The following is a 20,691-nucleotide window of genomic DNA, read 5'->3' on the forward strand; positions in this document are numbered from 1 at the left end:
AGTTTAGCAGCGGTGCTGAAGGCAAATCTGCAGTCATTCTTGGGAAAACAGGGCGCACAAAATTCAGCCTGAAAAATTATCAGAAGGCTACATCTTGATTCTAACTAGTGTACGTTTTTTCCCCTGATAATCCAACGACTGATCCTTCCATGTGTGGAAATAAAAAATAACACGACCTGCTTGCGCTACCAGGTGAAGAACCCTAGTTTTATCACTTCAATATTTATGATACGACGAGAAATCGAAGACAACCAGTTTGACCTAGGCTTAGACCGCCGGGTTAATTGACGAACGATCTAGTTTCTTACACTTAAGCCGGGTATCCAGTGGACTTCATCAGGGTACGCCATATCTGTATCTGTTCGACTGCTGGTTTAGCATGTCATCTACCTGTTGAGGGGCTAACACATTCGTTGTGTACAAGTGTTTGTAGTGGCCTTGGATTTTCTACTAAGTGGCACAGCGCTTGCTGTTAGCTCCAACTGGTTTCATTTCTTGTTCTCCTTTCATTTTTCGGTGATGACAGTTTTTTTCCCGGAGAAGGAAGGAGAAACAGGCACATGATGCGACCACGTTTCCCTCAAACTGTCCTAATTTTACACTCAAACCTTTGGATAGATCATGTCATTCGCATGCCTCCCGGTGATGCCCACCACAAAATGGATTAAATGTTTCGCGAATCATTGGACGGTTGTGACAAGCTCCGTGAAGCAATTGGTTCATTTATTTTACAAGTTGTGTAGGCTGTGATACGTAGGTCCAGAAAGGCATTTGTTGGCGTCAAGCTAAAAACTATAAACCGATTCGTCCAACCGTTGATAGTGCGCGGTAGATATTATTGATTTGCCAATATCGATCTCAGTGTTTGTCACTCAAATTACTGTTTTAGTTTGCTTACTCTGATCAAAACAGAATTCGCACTTGGGCATCACACCAAATAGGTTTGTGTGTTAGCCACTAGATAAGAATAGAGTTCAGAATATGGAATGAAAACTGTGGTGTCAATCCCATACAAGTCAACACGGCACACAAATGAGCAAGTACACGGCGAGAACCCAGAAACCAGATATCAGGAAGGTCAGATTCCTGAAAGTAACCTCAGAACGCCTGGAACCTACTGCTCCACCAAAATCTCAACAGGAAAGCCGGCAAGCATCCAGGCCAGTCAATCATTCAATCAGTTCAGCAAAAGCCAATGAGTCCTCATGCACGCCACAGAAGCACGACCGAATGTGATCAGCGTTCAGGCATTCCACTGAGGCACGATCGATGTTGATGGGTCTTCATTAACGCCTATCAGACAGCCTGGATCAATGTCAGAAAGTCCCCTTTAAGTAGCGTGGGGCCGTTGTAACTTTTGCTCTCGCGCCCGCATGCACTCACGCTCTCGCACTCGTTTTTTTCGGAATATAGCGGTTGTGTTCCCTTCTGTGAGTCTTTTTTTCTCCGGCATTAGGCACTGGAGCGGGTTAGCAGCAGCTACCACCGGTCGGCAAATCAGCAGATATAACACCAGAAAATCGCAAGTAAAATAATTACAACTAACTAATTTTGAACACTAGGAACCCTCCGTTGTCCGATGGATTATCGATCCACTAAATTTTCATCCATCAGTTACTCAGACTGCTCACACATAACAGATGCTCACAGTGAGTTGAGTCATGAACTTTGTAAACCATCTGTAAACTATATAAGTGCACGCTGTTTTCTGTAGGGTAGTGTCATGCCCCGTAGACAGACGTTCTGACAGTGTGAAGACAGACAACTCATCTGTGCGACAGTCAGAACAAAAACTAAACGAATGTGACGGTCGACAACGTATGCTGGACGTGTGTCCGTACAGAATATCACTATTACCACGACTTTTCGATTTTTCATTTTTGTGGCTTATGAGGAGTTCATGAAAGGCTCCGTAGGATTTCAACAACAAACAGAACCTTAATTTGGTTCATATGCACTGCAACAGTGTTTTGAGTGTTTGTTCCAGTCGCACTCCGTCTTTGCCTAAGGTGTAACGTTTTTTTAAAGCATAATCCCCGGTGACTTACACGGTCTCTACATGCATGTGACGAGAGTGTTTTTGACACAAATCAGTGATACCTAAAGCGCCATTCAGCGACTACGTATAACTATACAGTCGAAAATGAGGTATTTATCGTGCAGGTCCAATTTGTATGGGACGAACGAACGAGAAATTTTTGGGGTTTTGCGGGATAGGTATGTTGTTCATAGCCACCACTCTCGTTTGAACGGTCGTGTTCCTGTGCTGGGCGTAATTATTTCGGTGAGTCCACACCAAAGGGAAGCACTGGACTCGAGTTTCGCTCTTATTAGAGCTCATCAGCAGTGCATATCCAATGACCGTGCCGGGATTTGAACCCGAGTCGTCGTTCGATGAGTCGGGTAAACCAATCACATCGCTCAAGTGTGAACAAGTTCGCCTGCTCAGACGTGATAATTCAGATGCGTCCAACGTGCGTTGGTGGAGTAGTGGTTACACGCTCTCATCGCATGTCAAATGTCCGGGGTTCAAATCCCGGCACGGTCATTGAATGTGCACTGCTCATGAGCTCTAAGGAGAGGGAAACTCGAATCCAGTGCTTCCCTTTGGTGTGTTCTCACCGGGATAATTACGCCAGAACAGGAACATGGCCTTTCAAACGAGAGTGGTGTGGCTATGAATGACGAGAAATTGTTTACGAGGTTGTGGTAATAGCATCAGCCATCCGTAAATGTACACGAATGCACACGCAGACTACAGTCAGAAGGCTGAAGACGTGGTAGTCAATAAGAAGAAACACGGTCATCTTCGTGCCGTTTAACGTTTCAATCGGTTTACAAAGGATGCCCTTCGTTCGCCAGAATAATAATACTAATCGATCATCAACCACTGGGTTACAAATGGATGTGAGTGGCAGTTCTTACCGGTATCTGAATAGATTGCCTATCGTGTACTTTGTTTGCGCACACAGTTGGTAATTTACCTTTGCATTGTCAAGACAGACAATCGGGACAACCCTCGTTGATGGTTGGAGAGACTTTCTGGTGTGGCAAAGTGTCACAGCGAATGGTGAACTGGTCTGTCTATCCTATGAAGTCACAAATTTTAGCCTCGACTGACACAATCTTCTAACTTGCCAGCCCTAACTCTTTCGCATTCTTTGCTCCAATAACTCATTGGTTTCATTTATTATGGTTGTTATTAACTACTATTGGTAACTGTGTATTAATCAAAAGCAAAATTTATAGTTAACGCTGAAAATGACGATGAATACCTGTAATGAGCACTGAAGGGCGATTTCTGAATGCCGTTCGGATCATACCGCTGAGATCAAGGAAGTTTTTATGCTCGGCAGTGGTTTGCCTGACCCAGAACACACAGAAGGAAACAAATAGACATTGATGGTTGTTTTAATCAGCGGGGTTCAGGTGCGGGAGTTTTGAAAGCACTGTTTGTGGCACCAGCTATACTGACCTTTAAACTGAATCATTTTCTCAAGACAAACACTCGCTGGATTGGAAAATTTCGCGTCACTCCTTGTCACTTTTTTGTTCATCATGAAATTTATTTTGAAATTTATGTTCAAACCTTACTTTTATCCGACTGTAAAATGTCGTTCATTAATCAAAGTTGCTTTCGCAGATGACCAGTGACATTTGAATACAGTAACTGGTCATAATGTCATACGTTTGTTTATATATGACTGTGAGTTTTCGCCTAGAAATTTCGATGAAAGGCACCAAATGAACTCGTGTCCACGAACCGACCAGCGAAAATGGTTAACGTTTTGGCTACGATGTTGGACTGCTTACGTAGCATCACAGGAAATTGTCTTCAGATCTGTGACTTGCGCAGTAGAATTTAAAGTCCCGCTTTGTTGAGTGGGTCTAGTAAAAGGTGGTCCCAGAAACTGGAATAGGTAATACTAGAATTGAATTATCTGATCATAGTGTATTTCGTCCACCCTTAATGAGATGTAGCAGGTTCAAGGAATATGACATACATCAACATGGAAGAAGCAATTCTTGGACATTAGAGCTGTGGAACAAAGGAGTCCAGGGGCTAATTGAAAGACTGGGCGGACAATGGACCTAACTTTGAGCCGTAGAGAATCTAGCTGAGTTCCTATAGAACTCGTTCGCTGCCAGTATACTGTCAATTTCACTGAAATAGAAGGCGCACTGACCAGCTTGATGACTAGATTACCATCGGCAATCCCAACCACTTTAGTAGTCTTTTACATTTCCATCCTGACAAAAATCGCTCAATGATATCCGCGTTCTGTAGGGTTAGGTAGGTTGGTGGTTAGTTATTCGGCCGAGTTGTATGTCGTCACAACTTGGAAACTGCCTTTTTGCTACTTGAATGGAGACATAATCTGATTACTATTACGATTTTGGGGCACAACCCCAGCTTGAGTTCAAGGATAGGAATGGTGCTCTTGATGTCTCTGTGTCACCTGAGGGCACTCCTGACACGACTCCTGGTAATCTATTTCGAATGTGCTTTCTTGCGCAACCGTTAATTAGTCCATCAGGGAAACTCTGGGTCCGAGAGTGCAGTTAAGAGGTAATTGATAGATGATAACTGGTAGATAAGCGAGGACTAGTAGCCTTTAAACTAAACAGATGCAATAATTTGAAGAAAGCATTCCTGAGTCTTAGTTCCTATGTACCAACATACACAAATTTGACATTATCTTCAGTACAGTCGTTGTCTATGCTCCTGAAATTACGACCGACGCGGGGTTCACCGGCACGTTTCGTCGATTGCCACCCTTTTTAAACTATATTTGATAAGCACCCATGCCCCATCGGACGTTTATTGATGTAAAGTTAACTAATACGAAGGCGATACTATATGATATTAGGGGGACCTGTGTTCCTATCGAAGACCGATCCTAACCGAATCTGATCTGATACTGGGACACAAAGTCGGTCTGGCATTCCAGCTACCTTCAGCGTCATGAATGTTGTCGTCCATCATTCACCCTAATGGGGTTCCAAATTTAGGAACATCTTCAGTGGGGGATATGAGCCGATGTAGGACCTCCATATTGACTTCTCATGACGCACTAAGTGTTGATATATGCTCCAAATACGCTTGGGTTTGTTCATCACAACCTCGGATTCAGAGAGGAAGTTGTAAGCCAAAACAAGGTGGAGATATCTGGGCACCTCATAACTAAATGGGAGAGAGAGTTAAACTGTATGTTAAACAGAAATCAACCATGTTTAAGCTTCTGCCTTCCAAATCCAGCTCAAATGACTTGAGCATCGTAGTCTATTCAAAGCAAACGGATATATCAATCACTACTCACGGATAACTACATTACGCAGTAAGTTCTTCAACACGCTGAGCACAGCTCAAAAATCAAAATGGAAAGCCAGCCTTTTGATGTTTGCGACAGTTACCTAGCCTGCTTGGTGACGTGCTGTTGTATCGTGGGTGGCCGTCTATGGGTTACGCCTGTGCCGAGCCTGCCAGATTACGGGATAGGAAGAAGACAGAGAACTGGGGACACGGCTGTATTGCCAGGACGAAACATACAGAGCGTCTGCGTAAATATATAGGATGACTAAATGGCCAAATATGGTCGCTCACTCGTTCGCTCCGAACAGCCAGTGGTGATATTCCGGCCGTGAACACTTTCAGGCCCACTACGCTGGTCGTATGTTGCTAAACCGTGTTTGGTGAGAGCCGCCGACTCACCTGCTTTCCGGACGTGTCGAACCGATGGTGACCTTGGGGATGGGTCACTCTGTGCACATGTGCTTTTTCTTTCTGTCTAGGGCGCCCTGACACGTGCACAGAACACCATCGTGGTGGTAACTTGCTGAGACAATAGCGGAGATGAGGTTTTTCACACAACTAGCAGTTTGGAAACTACCATGTGCATCCCGAATGAGATTAGTGTGTTGATCCGTCTTCAGATTGGAATATCAACACCCGTATGAACAGAATTCACTTCCGGTGATCATCGTCATATGAACCGAATCAAGTCAAACTCTGTCTAAGTACAGGATGCCGTCATACAGACCAGTTTGTTGGCTAGAAGCTTTATCTGGCTCGCCAACTGAGGCTCTGGATTGGATTGCCCAGCTGACTTCTCGTTTTTGATTGCTACCTCTGATTTATTATGTAAATAGCTTGTTGTACTGCATTAAAACGCTTTTAAATTTTTTTCTTTGGCTGTTGGTAGTGCAAATGCCTCTGATAATCGACTTCAACGTCCTCGACGCTCCAGAGTATTAAGGGTACCGGGACGACGTATAGCAGCGAGTAGTCATATATATATATATCCACCAGACCAACACCTTTCGCACATACAGTTGGTCTCAGCTGCTAAGTTGTCGTCGGTCTACTTCACCCAGATTCTCACCGGTTTAGCATGTTGATGGCTTTAGAAAATGATTCATCCCGTCCACACTCCAGTCGTACTCCAAAGCATTTAATCTTGGTAGATGACATGGGGTCTGGTGCTCATTCGGCTCAGAGAAAAACCGAAATGGGCTTGAAGGTCAACTACCGTAGTTTGATGTCAGGACGACTAGGTACGACAAAAAGCACCTAGCGGTAATGACACAAACAGCCGAGTCTGATGACTACTGTACAGGCTCAGAGTTTAGACACCAGTGTAAGTCTCATCTATGGAGAAGCAATGATACGTATAACCCTGAATAAACCGTCTGTTGCGGGTGGCAAGTTCAACCAGACTGCCATTCTTCGTTGTGAAATAATGCTAGTGATCATGCTTTTGGCTGTCTATAACGAAGCCAAACCCAGACCTGTGAATCATCATCGGTTTGAAATCAAAAGGACAAGTATGAAGTGGAGGGAAGTAGGCACATTTCCGCCATGGTCGTTAGATTGTCTAGGCACGTCTTATCCCCAAGTGAGACTTCTTGGGATGGGGGAGGAGAAAATAAATGAGTCCTTCTTGGTAGTGCTCTCTTCTGGGAAGTGTGCTGGTAAATTTTACCCCAAAAGGCCAAAGAAATGAAGGATATTCTGAAGACTGACATCCATGGGCAGTGGCAGTCCTCTAGGGAACACAATGATCATGGTCCAAACACAATTGCAAGTGGCTCAGTCAAGTTTATTTTATTTCGAACACTGAAAACTGTGTACGTGAGTTCAGATCGCCGAGGCATTCGACAGACAACTGAGTGGGATGAGGGGTGCGCTAGATTCATAAACCAAGACAACAAGAGGAATAATTGGACAGTAACTCGTAGTTATTGTGGCGGGGTTCAGATACTGAGCCTTGCATACGACCTCCAGCAACGTTTTGCTTGCTTCACCTTTGAGTCTTGCCTTACTCACTTCGTGATATCTTACATTTGGAACCTGGTTCAGCAAACAGGACATGGCGAGGATACCGGCGTGGTTGGTGCAGCCGAATCAAATTATAGATCTAGCAAGTAGTTGGTATAGTTCCGAAGATTCTGTCACCGTTCGACATGGCTTGCCATATTTTTCATGTTGCTTGAGAAATCTCTTGAGAGAGCTACTCGGCATACATGAGAAATCTTCCTTTGTCCCTAACACAGCGGTCAGGACACCCCGCTGCGTTGGCTGGTGCCAGGGTTACCCTGGAGGTATGTAAGCTAAGAGAAAGCAGAGGGTGCTTTGGGCATTCTTATGTTCACACTATAGCGTTCAGTGACTCACTATTTGTAATGTCTCTCTCGGCACTACACACCTAGCCTCACAGTATCGAGTAGTGATATCATGGTAACGCAGCATCGCGTATGCATCACTGATGAGTTACGGTAAGAACGAAGCGACTGTTCACTACGTTGTAAACAACCGCTAGTTGGAGTCCGGGAACATCATTATATTAATGAGATGTTTAACTGGGTTAGAAAAAAACTAAGCACTTCCAAACACCGTGAGTCTTTTCATTCACACTTACGTTATGCAGATACATTCGCTGACGGTTCTACGGTTTTGTTTGAAGATTAGGAGATCGATAATGAGTAGCTTTAATGAATCTCTTGTTCACAATAACTGGGTGGACTGAATAAATGCCGCATCATGTGAAACAATATCCAAATTATTAAAGCAACCTTGACAAGACTACGCAGAAGGTTAAGGTGAATTATCTGACAGCCCACCATCTGTTTCACGCACTTTGGGAATCATCGGATGAGCCGAGTTCCCAAATTTCTGTCAGTTTTGTATCGTACTTTAGTGTTTAAACGGACGCAAAAGTTTATCTGCCAACTAAGATACTGTGGCGTAAGGTGAGCTAAATCTTGTGTTAAGTATTGTGTCAATCAGCATACTGTTTATATGGAGCTGACTGGCGTAACAACCCAATTTCCATTGTGGAATCAGGCAGTAAAACCTCCACTAACATAAATTCACTGACGTACCCAGAAGCTGGAGCCGGCGTCGCGGAAACCAAAGAGGTCGTATGGCCGTTGTCTCCGTTGGACAAGCCTTGGGAAAATAAAGAGATGAGAAAAATGCGCTTAGCGTTGGTCATGGCAACAAAGGAAAATTACTAACAAGGCACGAGTCTTTTGGGGGTACATTCTACGTCAAAAACCCCGGTGCACATGGTTATTGCCGCTAACCAGGTCAGAAAATGCAGCTACGCTGATAACAACACATAACGGAAGGTGATTAGTATGGGGCGTTAGCGACGGTTGTTTATTGCCGCAGAACAAAAGGGAGTGTCGCCAGGACCACGCTGCCCTCTTGTCATATAGAACTAAAGGGTTCGCAGTGTCCTTTTCCGATAAATGTTTTCAAACTCCCTGTGCACCGTGATGATGTTCTCAAGAAAATCGATTGCAAGCCGACTGCCGAGCTCGGCGAACAGATCAAGCATCCCAATTTGGTAGTAGGATAATCTTGATTTCTCTGTAAGAATGGAACAACCTATCATTGTGCAACTTTCCACATTTTTGTATGATGCTATCATCGAAAGACGGGGATAGCTCTCCTGCCTAACCCACCGTTTTCCGCATTCAGACGCTGAATAAGTTGAGACCGTTCATATCCCCATTAGAGATAAACAGGGGCATAGAAACATCTATCTACAGCATTTTTGTCGCACTTTTTGTCAGACCCACGGTGCACTCACTGTCCCAAAGCACTGGGTCGGAAAGTTTTTCAGTGTATGACACTGGGGTTTGGGTTGTTATAGGGGAGGGTCACATGACGGAACAGTGATGTGGTCTAGCTAATGAAAAAGCACTGCGAGGAACTGAATTCGTTCGAATGCAACTCCTCCAAAAGCCTTAAATAGCTACGATTCAATCACTTGGCAAACTCGTGGTGTGCTTAGTGGCGGACTGTGCATAAGTTACACCATCTTGAGCAAGTTTCAGGATCAGTCAACTGTCATTTCTGACTGATGCAACTTATTCCTCGCAAACTTGATCATCTGTTGCTCATTATCCATGACAGATTTTCTGAGTCTGAAAGGTTTCGATCGCAATTTGGAAGGCAGTAGCACAAACCACTGCCAGAAGGGTTTAGGAATTATCCATTCAGGTTTCATAGAGTGACTGTTTTGTCGTACAGTAAGCTTAGTGTTCAGAACTGCGTATTTCCGTAACAACTAGCTGCGCCGAAAATGATGAAGTCCGTTGAAAACAACAATAAAGGCTAATCTAGTCAGGCTATCCTAACTTTGATAAAAATAAGGTAAAAACCGGTATTACGGACGATAAAAATGAGACGTCTATCAGTACCGGAGGGAACGTTGAATTAAACTTGGGCAAGTGGATGCTCTAACAGTGAACTTTGCACCAAATTTTGTGCAATTTGGTTCAATAGAACATAAGGTTGACGGAAACTCGGGGACTATGCCTACCTGATGAGCCCCAAGAAGCGCGAAACCGGTTGGGGGCTATCGAATGAATTTTCAGCAACCTTATGAGTAGTGCATTAACTCATTTAGTCATTGACGGCGGGGACGAGCGTACTACAACAGGCTTGCCGTCGTAGGGTACAGTTTAGTGGCGACACCGAAGGTAAATCTGCAGTCATCCTTGGGAGAACAGGGCACACAAAGTTCAACCTGGAAAATTGCCAGAATGCTTGATTTTGATTCTAACTAGTTTACATGCCGACGTTTTAAGTTTCTTTCACACCGGCCGAACGGGTCGAGTTTACCAATTATCTTTATGAAGACTTGCGTGTGAGGTATTGGCGCAATAGCTCCAGAACTGAGTATACTTTTCCAACGGGTTACACCAATTTTTAAGTCTGGTGGGAAGGACAGATATCACTTGGGGAAAAGAGAGGCTCTGTTTCCGTAATATAGAAAGCCAACGTAGAATCGATTTCCAGACAATGACCTCTGTGTTCCCCTAGAATGGTCCTTAAAGGAAATGGTAACTGTAGTTTAAAGTATGTAACTGCTTGCGTGTCTCCGATCAGATTTTCCTGTGGGAAAGGAATACTGCATTTTCTGTATCCCAGTTGTGGCCATATGGGAATTTTTTCCACCAGTGCGTCTGTCAGCAGGAACACCCCGCGAAGATCGATGTAACACGCTGTCGTGGTGCTATTTGATAATTATATTTCTTCCACGCCAACCCATCCACTTTTCACGTATTAGAAATCTGCGCCAGCGAACAGCAAAAAAAGTATTTAGTAATGGACTCACGTGAATAAAATGCCAGCGTGGAGTCCCGACTAGGCTTGACGGTTTGAGGGGAACTCACTCCATTGGATAACACTGCTGAGGGCTGTTGAGCTTCAGCGGGATTATCCCAATACTGCCGATTGCTTCGTGGTGTGACATTCGTGTATGGAAGTGGTGGAGAAGACCGATATGTGTGGTTGTAGCACTGAAATGGTTTTTGTACCGCGATATTGCGGCATTGTCTCCTTGTCGTTTCACTTCTCGGTTCTCGAATCATCTGAGGGCTGGACACAAAAATCTTGATATCAGTTTCCAAATGACAAAAGCCATGATCATCAAAGTTTCAAATAACGAGCGATCCGTTCAGCGATAGTACCTTGGAACTTCATCGTCATCACTGGCAGAAGCACTAGATCAAAACACGGATGTTCAACGGAGATTTTGTCCTGTACTTGAAGCTAGTCTAATTTGACAAGTTAAAAAGCATTGTGCAACTGTTTCATTCTTATTGAGAATCATCAATAGTGCGCATCCAACGAAACTCCGGAAAGATCCGAACCCACGAGCCATTGTGCAATCATTCTTATTGAGAATCATCAATAGTGCGCATCCAACGAAACTCCGGAAAGATCCGAACCCACGAGCTCCCGGTGATTGGTTTGAATACCTAACTTTTCGGCCACCAGAAGCTTTATAATTGAGTAATTCATGGTTGGGATACTTCTGGGGAGCCCACACCCAGGTCGCAGGATTTGTAGTATCGTTAGCCAAGGTATATGACTCAAAAGCCTAACCACAAGGTAGCGACGATTTGCGTAAGACCGTCGGATTAGCAGCCTACATTTGTAAGGAGCAAGCCAAAACGCGTTCTAATCCCCAACCTGGAGGATTAGGCGCCTGTGTTGGTATGGGTTAGGGGGTGCGCAAACCGTCATAGCGCGGTAAGTCCAAGCACCTTCGTGGTGGTCACTCGGAACACAACAACATAGCCCCCTGTTTGGAGAACAAACGTTAAGAAGCCTTGGAAATATATGTTGCGACTGCAGCGGGCATGGTGAAACAAAAGTGCCGCGGGTCTCAGTAGCAGTGAATTGCCCCATAGACGAACCGCACGACCAAAAGAAATGTTCGCTGGATAAAATGGCGATACCGGCTCAGAACAGTAACCAAGAATTACTACCACTACTAAAAATGTGTAAAGTAAGACAAAGGGCCATCCGTAAAACAAAAACTATGCCAAACAGCCCGTAAAAACACAAAACAAGACTGAATTGTACTTTTTACGAGAAACTAGTTAAATGTGCAAATATTTTTGAGTAGACCTGGGGGATTTGTTCGACTGAGACCAGAATTATTCTAAACAGGGCGGTTAAGAGGAAAAAGAAGAAAAAAGTTCTTGCCGAGCAAGATTGCAGTAGGTCATATGATCTCTATCGAGGGCGCCGTTGTGGGAAGAATGCTACAGATTTTCTTCGAGTCCCAGTTTACAGCGATGTGAGGCGTAGCAGGAGAGCAGAACTCGGAAGTTCAAAAATTTAAGAACAGTGACAGATTGGTTTTGCTAATCAAGGAAAAACGCTAGCCTTGGTTGAAAATAAACCAAGGTTTGGTCACTCAAATGTTCACTACCGTAGATAAGCGCCTGCCCTGACGTTCTTCCTCATATTACACCGGCTTGTGAGTACCTTTCGAAACTTGTTATACAATCGAGTTTGAAGAATTTAACCACTCGACATGGTTAGCCGCTGTTATGAATTAGTGCCTGCTAAATAGTTCCCATCATATTATCGAAATGTGAAGTGCTAGGGCATTTCATCCAAGGCAGATGAGACTCCTTTCCCGCAGAGTTTGACTCCGCTTTTAGGGACGAGATCTGAAATTCAAAATTTGAAATATCTTTACCGCATAACTCAGGAGGATTTGGCAATTGTTCATAAGAAGGGTTGTTTGTCAAACCAGCGAATTAATATTCTCACCTCTGTCTCATTTTTAGGATTATCCTTCCGTCTACCAGTCCTCCGAGAATGAACCTAACAATATCGTCGACTCGGTTTCTCCTATGTACTTGTTAGTTTTTTTTAAATTTCCTGTGAAAATGATTGACCAGCTATGGCGTGGATTGATCATAAGGAAGCAGGAGAGCATCGTTATGCCGCTATGCGCTCACTAAGTAGAGTGATTTTTATAAAGGAAACTACTCACAAGGTTGCTGAAAATTCTTCGACACCCCACCGCCGGTTTCGCCCTTCTCGGGGCTCATCAGGTAGGCGCAGTCGCCTAGTTTCCGTCAACCTTATGTCCTATTTGAACCCAAATTGGACTATTTTCAAGAAGTACACTCATTTGCAAATCGATTTGGTTTTCACGAGAGACTCAACTGAAAATATACTGCGATATCTCGAATATCGTGCCAACTGAAACATGAGGCGGCCTGCGTGCAGCACATTCAGTTGTAGAATATCATAAACGAGAGAGTCTCCCGCGAGAAACAGAGTGATTTTTAGTTTCCTGATGTGCTTTCTGATTTGGCTTTACTTCGGGGTTGGGACAATCAGAATAGTTCAAATCTACCGAAAACCAAATCAAATTTCATCAAGCAACACCAAGTCCGTGAATTGAGGCACAGTCCTAAAATGATAAGGCGCGGTTTAGTCGACAGCCTTTGCCAGTATGTGAGGGCTGAAATCGGATGGAACAATGCTGTTCTGCCAAACACCTTCCAGTGACTCACAGTCTGCACCGCATACGAACGTTGGCTGCAACGAGAGTTGGCATTAAGTGTGCTGCTGCTGCTGACGATGTAAGGGTGTGATGGGTTTAACGTAAGCATATTTTCCATATCTAAAGACGACGCGTAGACTAGAAGACCATGCGTACGCACTCCTGACATTTTCGATTCGTGAGAAGATGAAGTATGATGAAATGCGTCTACAAAGCGGCCTGTCTGTACTGTTCACGTCTAGACAAGTGACCAGTGAAGCAGCGTCTGACGTTAGCAGATGAATGAAGTAGCCAAACCATTCATACATAAGTTGGTCAAACATCGGTACGTACGATCACGTGAGCATTCAACTATACTTATGAACTTCATTCGACCTTTTCACACATCGGTCGTCACAAACGGGCAGGTTCTCCCAGCTTGAATATTTCAACTCCCTTACATGAATTTCCTAATTCCTGTCAAGATATACCCCTCCGAAGAAAGATCACTCTCCTGAAGAGGTCCTTTTGGCGAAAATTTAACATAAAAGCAGTTCAAACAGACGACCTCCAGGAAATTCGAAAATCATTTTAGTTCGTTGCCTATCCTTCAATGACTACTGCGTTAAACGGGAGCAGGTTAAACATGCACGTTCTGCAAGGAGGTTCATTATTCTAACCCCATGGGAGAGGACATCAAAGCATGTTGGCTGGTGTGACAAGGCAGCTGCGGAACAGGTTAAGCATGCAAGCACATGTCTCGCCAGACGTTAGCGCCTCTTTGTAAGTCGCTTCCAAATGGACACAACTGAGTCAGTTGTCTCCGAGTAATACACGATTTATATCCCGCATGCCAACTGAGTTTGGATAGCTGGTTTGTGAAGAAGCGAGAAAGGAATATGACCCCTCAGTTTTGGATTGTTCACCAAGACGGAGTGGCATAAACACAACCCGAAACAACCAAGATTTATCCCTTCGAAGAAAACAACAATTCCGTATGGTGAGACCAAATTAAGCTCAGATGCGTCCTACTATTGGCTGAAAACGACCAGTTCGAGAATGATCTGTGCATTTATCGATCGAAATCCATGTTAATGGACAAGGTGTCAGACGGGTGAAAATTCCATCATGATCGTTGTCTTTCACGGCCTTCAACAAAACTACACTTATTCCTGTCAACTGGTTACAGCGTATTCCATGGAATATCTCGATAAAATTCTTAGAATGACCCAGTATTGATTTTGAAGTCTACGAATGACTGACATCGGATTGAAGTGTCCTAGAAGGGGGTCGAATTCTGGCATGAATCCCAACGGGCCGGATTCCTCATCTAGCTTCAATGCAGCAGATTGTCACCGAGGAAATTCGACCCACGAGGATTCATCCTACGGACTGTGTTGAGGCGTCTTTTAGGAAACATCCAGATATATTGAAATCAAGACAAATTCTTGGAGCACTCGCTGCACTTTAAACTCAAAAGTTTTAGAAGAATCGCTGAATGCGCCGATGATTGCTAATACTTTGGAGGGCTCACCGACGCATGCTGTCTGTTTCGCATTCAGCGGACTGATTCTGACAGTTAGTCACGTTATCCGTCTCTGAAATCCGCAGTGAAGCGTACTAGGATACGTGTAGTTTCATCTTCCGGGGTACCATAACAGCAGACCTGGAGCTAATCGTCACGATTCGGTATCATCTGAGACTTTGGCCCGTTTTTCCGAGTTTTGCTCCTGGTTAGATGACGCAAGAAGGTCTAGTGTCGGTTATTTTTTCCTGGTTAGAGCAAGAAGGTCTAGTGTCGGTTATTTTTTATTTGTATAAATAATTACCTGCAGCGGTTTTCGGTTTACTTGAAAGCAGTCAGTCTATCGGCTTTTTTTCATTGACTGAAGTTTGCAGCTAGCAGGTGGGTGGATATATGGGTGATGCCAATAGGATTCACTAAGATAAACTGAGTTTAAGGTTAGACTTTTTCTCAAAAGGGTAAGAACAACGTAATAGGAAAGCAGCGTCGTTAAAAATAACTCGTTACATATATTCGTTACATAAAGTTCCGTAGAATGACTGTTCCCAATACACTACTTTTTTATGAAGGGTCTGCAGTTAGATCGTAAGTTAGACACTGGAAGTCACATAAAAGTGTGCGCTAGATCAGCCCTCAGACCAAAACAGTTGTCTTGTTTTATTCGATTGATACAGTAATCCTGTGTGTAACTGATCTGTGAGGTTTCCATGGTAAAACGTAGAACTGAAAAAAAGAACTGGCAACAGCAAAGATCAAGTTTGCGGACCAATATAAACATGTGTGTGTGTGTGTGAAGAGGTTAAAGAGCCTTTTTGTTGTGGCGAGATAAATGAAGGAACTATTGTGGATAAAATCGGAAGCCACGCCGTACAGAACTGTGCGATTATATCTCTTTCCTCATAGAGACCACCCATGGGCAAAGCTGTTTAGCGTTTTTCTCAAGGCTAGTCATCACATAGGAATAATTCGACGGGTATCGCCTGGGATATAAGCTTAGATGTTAACCAAACCTATCTAAAATCGTATAGAGTTTGGTTAGTAGTCACAGACTTTAGATTAGCCAGAAATGTATTTGCAAGTGGAAACCAGGTAATCAATCCCTTTTTAAAAAAAGGTTTGGTTCACAGAAATCTAAATCACCTGGTACCCCGTTTTTCGCAATCTACGTACGCTAACCGTTTTCGTCCGCAGAAATAAAAACTCATACAGTGGGGAACAGTTTGCGCGAGGTGCGCCGAATGAAAAGATTTTGCTGCTCACTGAAGTTTTACGAGTATATAGCTGTTTGAACATCCCATATCATGTAGCAAGCTGGATCCGCAAGAGGTTTTCTGACAAAAAAACGCTACTCTTCTGAAATTCTCACATGTCCATGACGTTACGTTAGAATAGCTCTGCAGCGCGACTGCAGTACTGCTAACTGATCCGCCAACCTGTTGTATCTGACTACTGACCCGCTCCACTGCCTAATGCCAGAAAAAAGACTCACGGAAGGGAATACAACAGCTATATTCTGAACAGGCGAGTGCGAGAGTTTGAGTGCGTGCGAGTGCGAATGTACAACGGTCTCAAGCTATTTATTGGAGGGACACTGCCTGAACTCGGTCCAATGCTGGCGCACACGGTCTGGCTTTGGTACGAGACTGCGACGCGCTGCAAATTGCGGGGGGGGGCGTTGTCTGACCTTGATCAACGCTGACTCTCGCACTGTCTGGGTTTGGTACAATGCTGTTGCTGCACATTTAGGGGGCATTGTCTGTCTGGTCAACATCTAGCGGAGCTGAGAGTCTCGGTAGATTTCAGGCATTCAGTGGCTGCTTTCAGGAATCTCGCCTTCCTGATAGAAGCATTCTTAGGACGCAGGTTGTGGGACAACTAATTAAACGGATTTATCTGTTGGTAAAAGCTCAGTTCATCGGACATGTGTGACATGTGTGGTTGGTGAAAGGAACTAGAGTCCCGCGAGGGGATCGTCAAATTATTACGCAGAATTCAGACTGCTATTGATTTATTCAATGATCGGGTCACATTAGTTGAGAGTGGGTAGAATCGCCCGTCTCCCTGGACCGCTCCCTGGGTTTCGGGATAATTAATTACAAGGATACTCACAGTTTTCAAAGGGAAACGTTGTTTCACCACGTCGGCCTGTGTGTCACATAGGTTCAGTGTTGGACAAACAGAAGACTCTTTCATAAAGGAAACTACTCACAAGGGTGCTGAAAACGCTTCGACAGCCCACTATCGGTTTCGTCCTTTTTGGGGCTCGTCAAGCATCGAATATCGTGCCAACTGAAACATGAGGCGGCCTGTGTGCAGCACATTCAGTTGTAGAATATCATAAACCAGAGATTCAACTGAGTTTCTCGTGAAAACCAAATTGATTTGCAAATGAGTGTATTTCTCGAAAACAGAAGACCCGTTTTGTCGAACTACGAAACTCTAACATGAGGCGGCCTGTGTGCAGCACATTCAGTTGTAGAATATCATAAACCAGAGATTCAACTGAGTTTCTCGTGAAAAACCAAATTGTTTGCAAATGAGTGTATTTCTCGAAAACAGAAGACCCGTTTTGTCGAACTACGAAACTCTCACCGATTACACCAGATTATCGGGCCACAATCAAGCATAGTTAAACATTTCCTCGCGGTGGGAAGAAGCAGTATGCTTTATTACTTACCCCGTTTGTCTGGGATCCGATGGCATGTTTGTGGCGTTGGAGCAATATGTTGCCGGCAACACAACAGCTGAAAAACGGGAAATGGGTTGGGTTTCCCTCGACTGCTGTGCGTTTGGAGAGACCAACGTAGGGTTACAATGGGGATGACCGATTTCCACACCGGCGACGTACTGGGTGGGTAGAGACAGAAATGAAGGTGGCAAGTTTTAAAAAAAGTGATCCAACAAAGCTCAGGTTGGGCGATCAGTAGGCTACCAGTCAAATAAAAGAACGGGTTTCGTTTGTTTTACTTTTTGGATACAATCTCCTCTAGGAAAGTTCTCCGGAACTTGCTGCCCTGTACATCAGTAAAGTGTAGATGGTGGGAGAAAGACTGACTGAGACTCATACTGGTAACGTATTTTAGAAGTCACGAATTAGGGCGATGAGCCAATCAGTCTTGATAGATCAGAAAGTGAACAATACTTTCCGTCCTTCGTTGAAAAATCGTCAGAAAATGAAGATCTTTCGGAAGAAAATGGATTCAACCAAATTCAAGCATCTACAAAGTATGAATGACAAAATGCGAAATCAAGGATCAGATATCTATGTCTGAATTCTCGGTATACTGAGAATGGTTCCAGAACTGCACAGGACATGTTGAACACCGAATACGAAATAGTGAGAGCAATTCAAATCTGAGGTCGGCAGGTCTGGATACAACGTAGAATACGGAATTAATATAGTATCGAATTGGAAACCAGGGCGAAAGTTATACGGTTGGCGCGGGTCCGTCAACAGTGACAGGTCCAATAGAGGCCCATGCATTTGTAAGGCAACCCAAGCGGTTGCGTGGGCTCTACCGCGTATGAGTCTGAGCATTCGAGAGGCGAATGACAGTGGTGAACAAACAGGTAAAAATAGGGGTTGTGATCAGGGGCAAGTCAGAGTTTACTGTAAAATAATGCACCGATGATCAAAAAATCGCTCGTTATATGGGCATAGAAATAAGTCGTTACATTACATCAGCCTGTAATCTATGATATAAACCTCTCAAAACTTCTCGTTAGTTAAAGACTTCTAAGAAATGTGTTCCGTTCGTTCTGATAAGAACAACCAAAGAAATTGTGCACACACGGCTACATTACTTTCGATCCTAAAGTGGAAATAACAAACGCAAATCGTTCACTAATATACAATTTGCTTCGTGGATTAGGCTGTGGTTCACAGGGCCCCACACAGGATACGGTCATCTCTAGAATCGATCGCTCGCGGTTATCCTATTGAGTACGGTATGTAAACATGTGTGCACATATGTATGTACCAATATATGTGTATATATGAGATGGCCCATCCCCGCACTTTACACAATTCACCATGAAACTATGAAAACAGATCCAAATATTAGCCTAGCACTTTTTTTCTGCCTAGAGGACCAACCCATATGTTGTGCCAGCTGGCCGAAAACACCCGAAGGTATTGGCCCCCGGGACCGTAGAGTTTCAACCTCCTAGTTTTATAGGCAACATCAGATCTATAGATATAGACCTATAGATATACACTCATTTGCAAACTAATTTGGTTTTTCGAGAGACACACCTGGCACCCAGCTGAATCTCCCATTTGTGATGTTCTCAGGCAGCTGAATATGCTGAGTCTCCCGAAGAACCAAATTAGTTTGCAAATGAATGTGTATTAGCTAATCTCGTGCAATTTAGTTTCAAGTAGAACATAAGGTTGACGGAAAACCGGGGGCTGCGCCTACCCGATGAGCCCCAAAAAGGGCGAAACCGGTTGTGGGCTGTAGACGGATATTCAGCAACCTTATGAGTAGTACATTACAAAGAGCCTATAATTAGTCTTCGCCTTGTCTCTTGTGGAGTTGACATGTAAATATCACTTGCAACATAAAGAAGACGTCCAAAAGTTTGAAGCAACTGGAAAGGATTGGCCACTCAAATGCAGTGCCACAATACGGTCACCAATGAACTTGAACATGGTAGATAAAAAAGTACACTGTGACCGTGAGTGAGACAATTCACTAGGGAACAGAGCAGTAACAGACTGGTGCTCAGTACACCTTTGAGAGCAGTCTGGTCCCACTGTTTATGAAGAAAACTCCTCCATGACTTACCATTCTCAAGAAAGCACAAAATAATGATGAATCTAGGGAAAGTTCGCGAATAGCTGTGTGAATAGGTCACAGGATTGCGGCGTGTCTCCCGCCGACGTTACGTGTACAGTGGAAAACCTGGATAGTTTGCATTCACAAGGACAGGAATTGATCCTTCTAAATTGAATAGCTTCCACCTTTTGGAAGGCCTATTCCTCCTCGAACCACCCTTTGCGGTTTGCTGATGCCGTCCTAGATGAATTCCCCCTAGTATTCGGACTACCACACACGAAGGAATATCGAAATCATTTGTTCCGCTATCCACAGCATGAAGTTCCAAATTTAGTTTGTTAGTTTAGTGGACAAATCTCCACTCATTATCATGCTCGGGATGTCTCCAACGTTCTCAGACCAATTACCAGCAGGCAATCACCGACTGTTCTTACACAAGTGAAAGACCATAAATCTATCCTCAAACGTTTGGGTTTGCACCCGACGGGTCTAAACCAACCTTTCCCATAGAACTTACCGAAGGTTTCAGGACATGTGATCTACCGCTTTATTGCTTTTCTCACCTAACCAAGATTTAGTTTTTTTCACGGTACTTGAAGCCCGCACCGTTTTCCTAACGAACGGAACCTACAGGCGTGTACCATATTCGCGGGAACAGTCATTTCCATTTTCTTATCTGCGAAGAAAAAGCACCCCCAGAAAGTCCTAGCCCATGCGCAAAACATTGAGTTTTACCCAAACTGATTTGTAGTGAAAAGGGTTGAAGTATGTATATTTGTCAATTTTATGGTCAAATACATATGCTTGGGATTTGGGAGAGTTTGGTTTGCCTTTACGAGTAGAGTAGAATACGAAAGAAATCAGTCCTTCGTTTATCTTGACAACAACCCGGGGTACTGGGGTAGTTGTTTGGAACAGAAAAGCGAACCAATTACATTACACAGGTTAGCGTGGTTGGAGCAAGCTGAGGCAAGCTGTTTTCAATGGAAAAATTGATCATGTATCTCGTCGTGGTTCTGTTGAATGTGTGCAACAGAAAGTGCTGTTTACGGTTGGGCTCTGAACCGGGACTCTT

At 44.0% G+C, this 20,691-nt stretch overlaps 1 protein-coding gene across 1 annotated transcript in view; it reads right to left on the minus strand.

The window, feature by feature from the left end:
* The window catches only part of T265_14932 (hypothetical protein), a gene marked incomplete at both ends in the record, with an annotated part of 38,952 nt that overhangs the window by 7,846 nt on the left and 10,415 nt on the right, over positions 1-20,691 (minus strand). The window contains 3 exons of the mRNA XM_009175828.1: positions 8,383-8,449; positions 10,632-10,894; positions 17,513-17,682. Of these exons, the coding sequence (XP_009174092.1) occupies positions 8,383-8,449; positions 10,632-10,894; positions 17,513-17,682 (500 nt within the window). The remainder of the gene's footprint in view (positions 1-8,382; positions 8,450-10,631; positions 10,895-17,512; positions 17,683-20,691) is intronic.

The sequence above is a fragment of the Opisthorchis viverrini genome, assembly GCF_000715545.1.
Source record: "Opisthorchis viverrini unplaced genomic scaffold opera_v5_296, whole genome shotgun sequence".
NCBI classification, from domain to species: Eukaryota; Metazoa; Platyhelminthes; class Trematoda; order Opisthorchiida; family Opisthorchiidae; genus Opisthorchis; species Opisthorchis viverrini.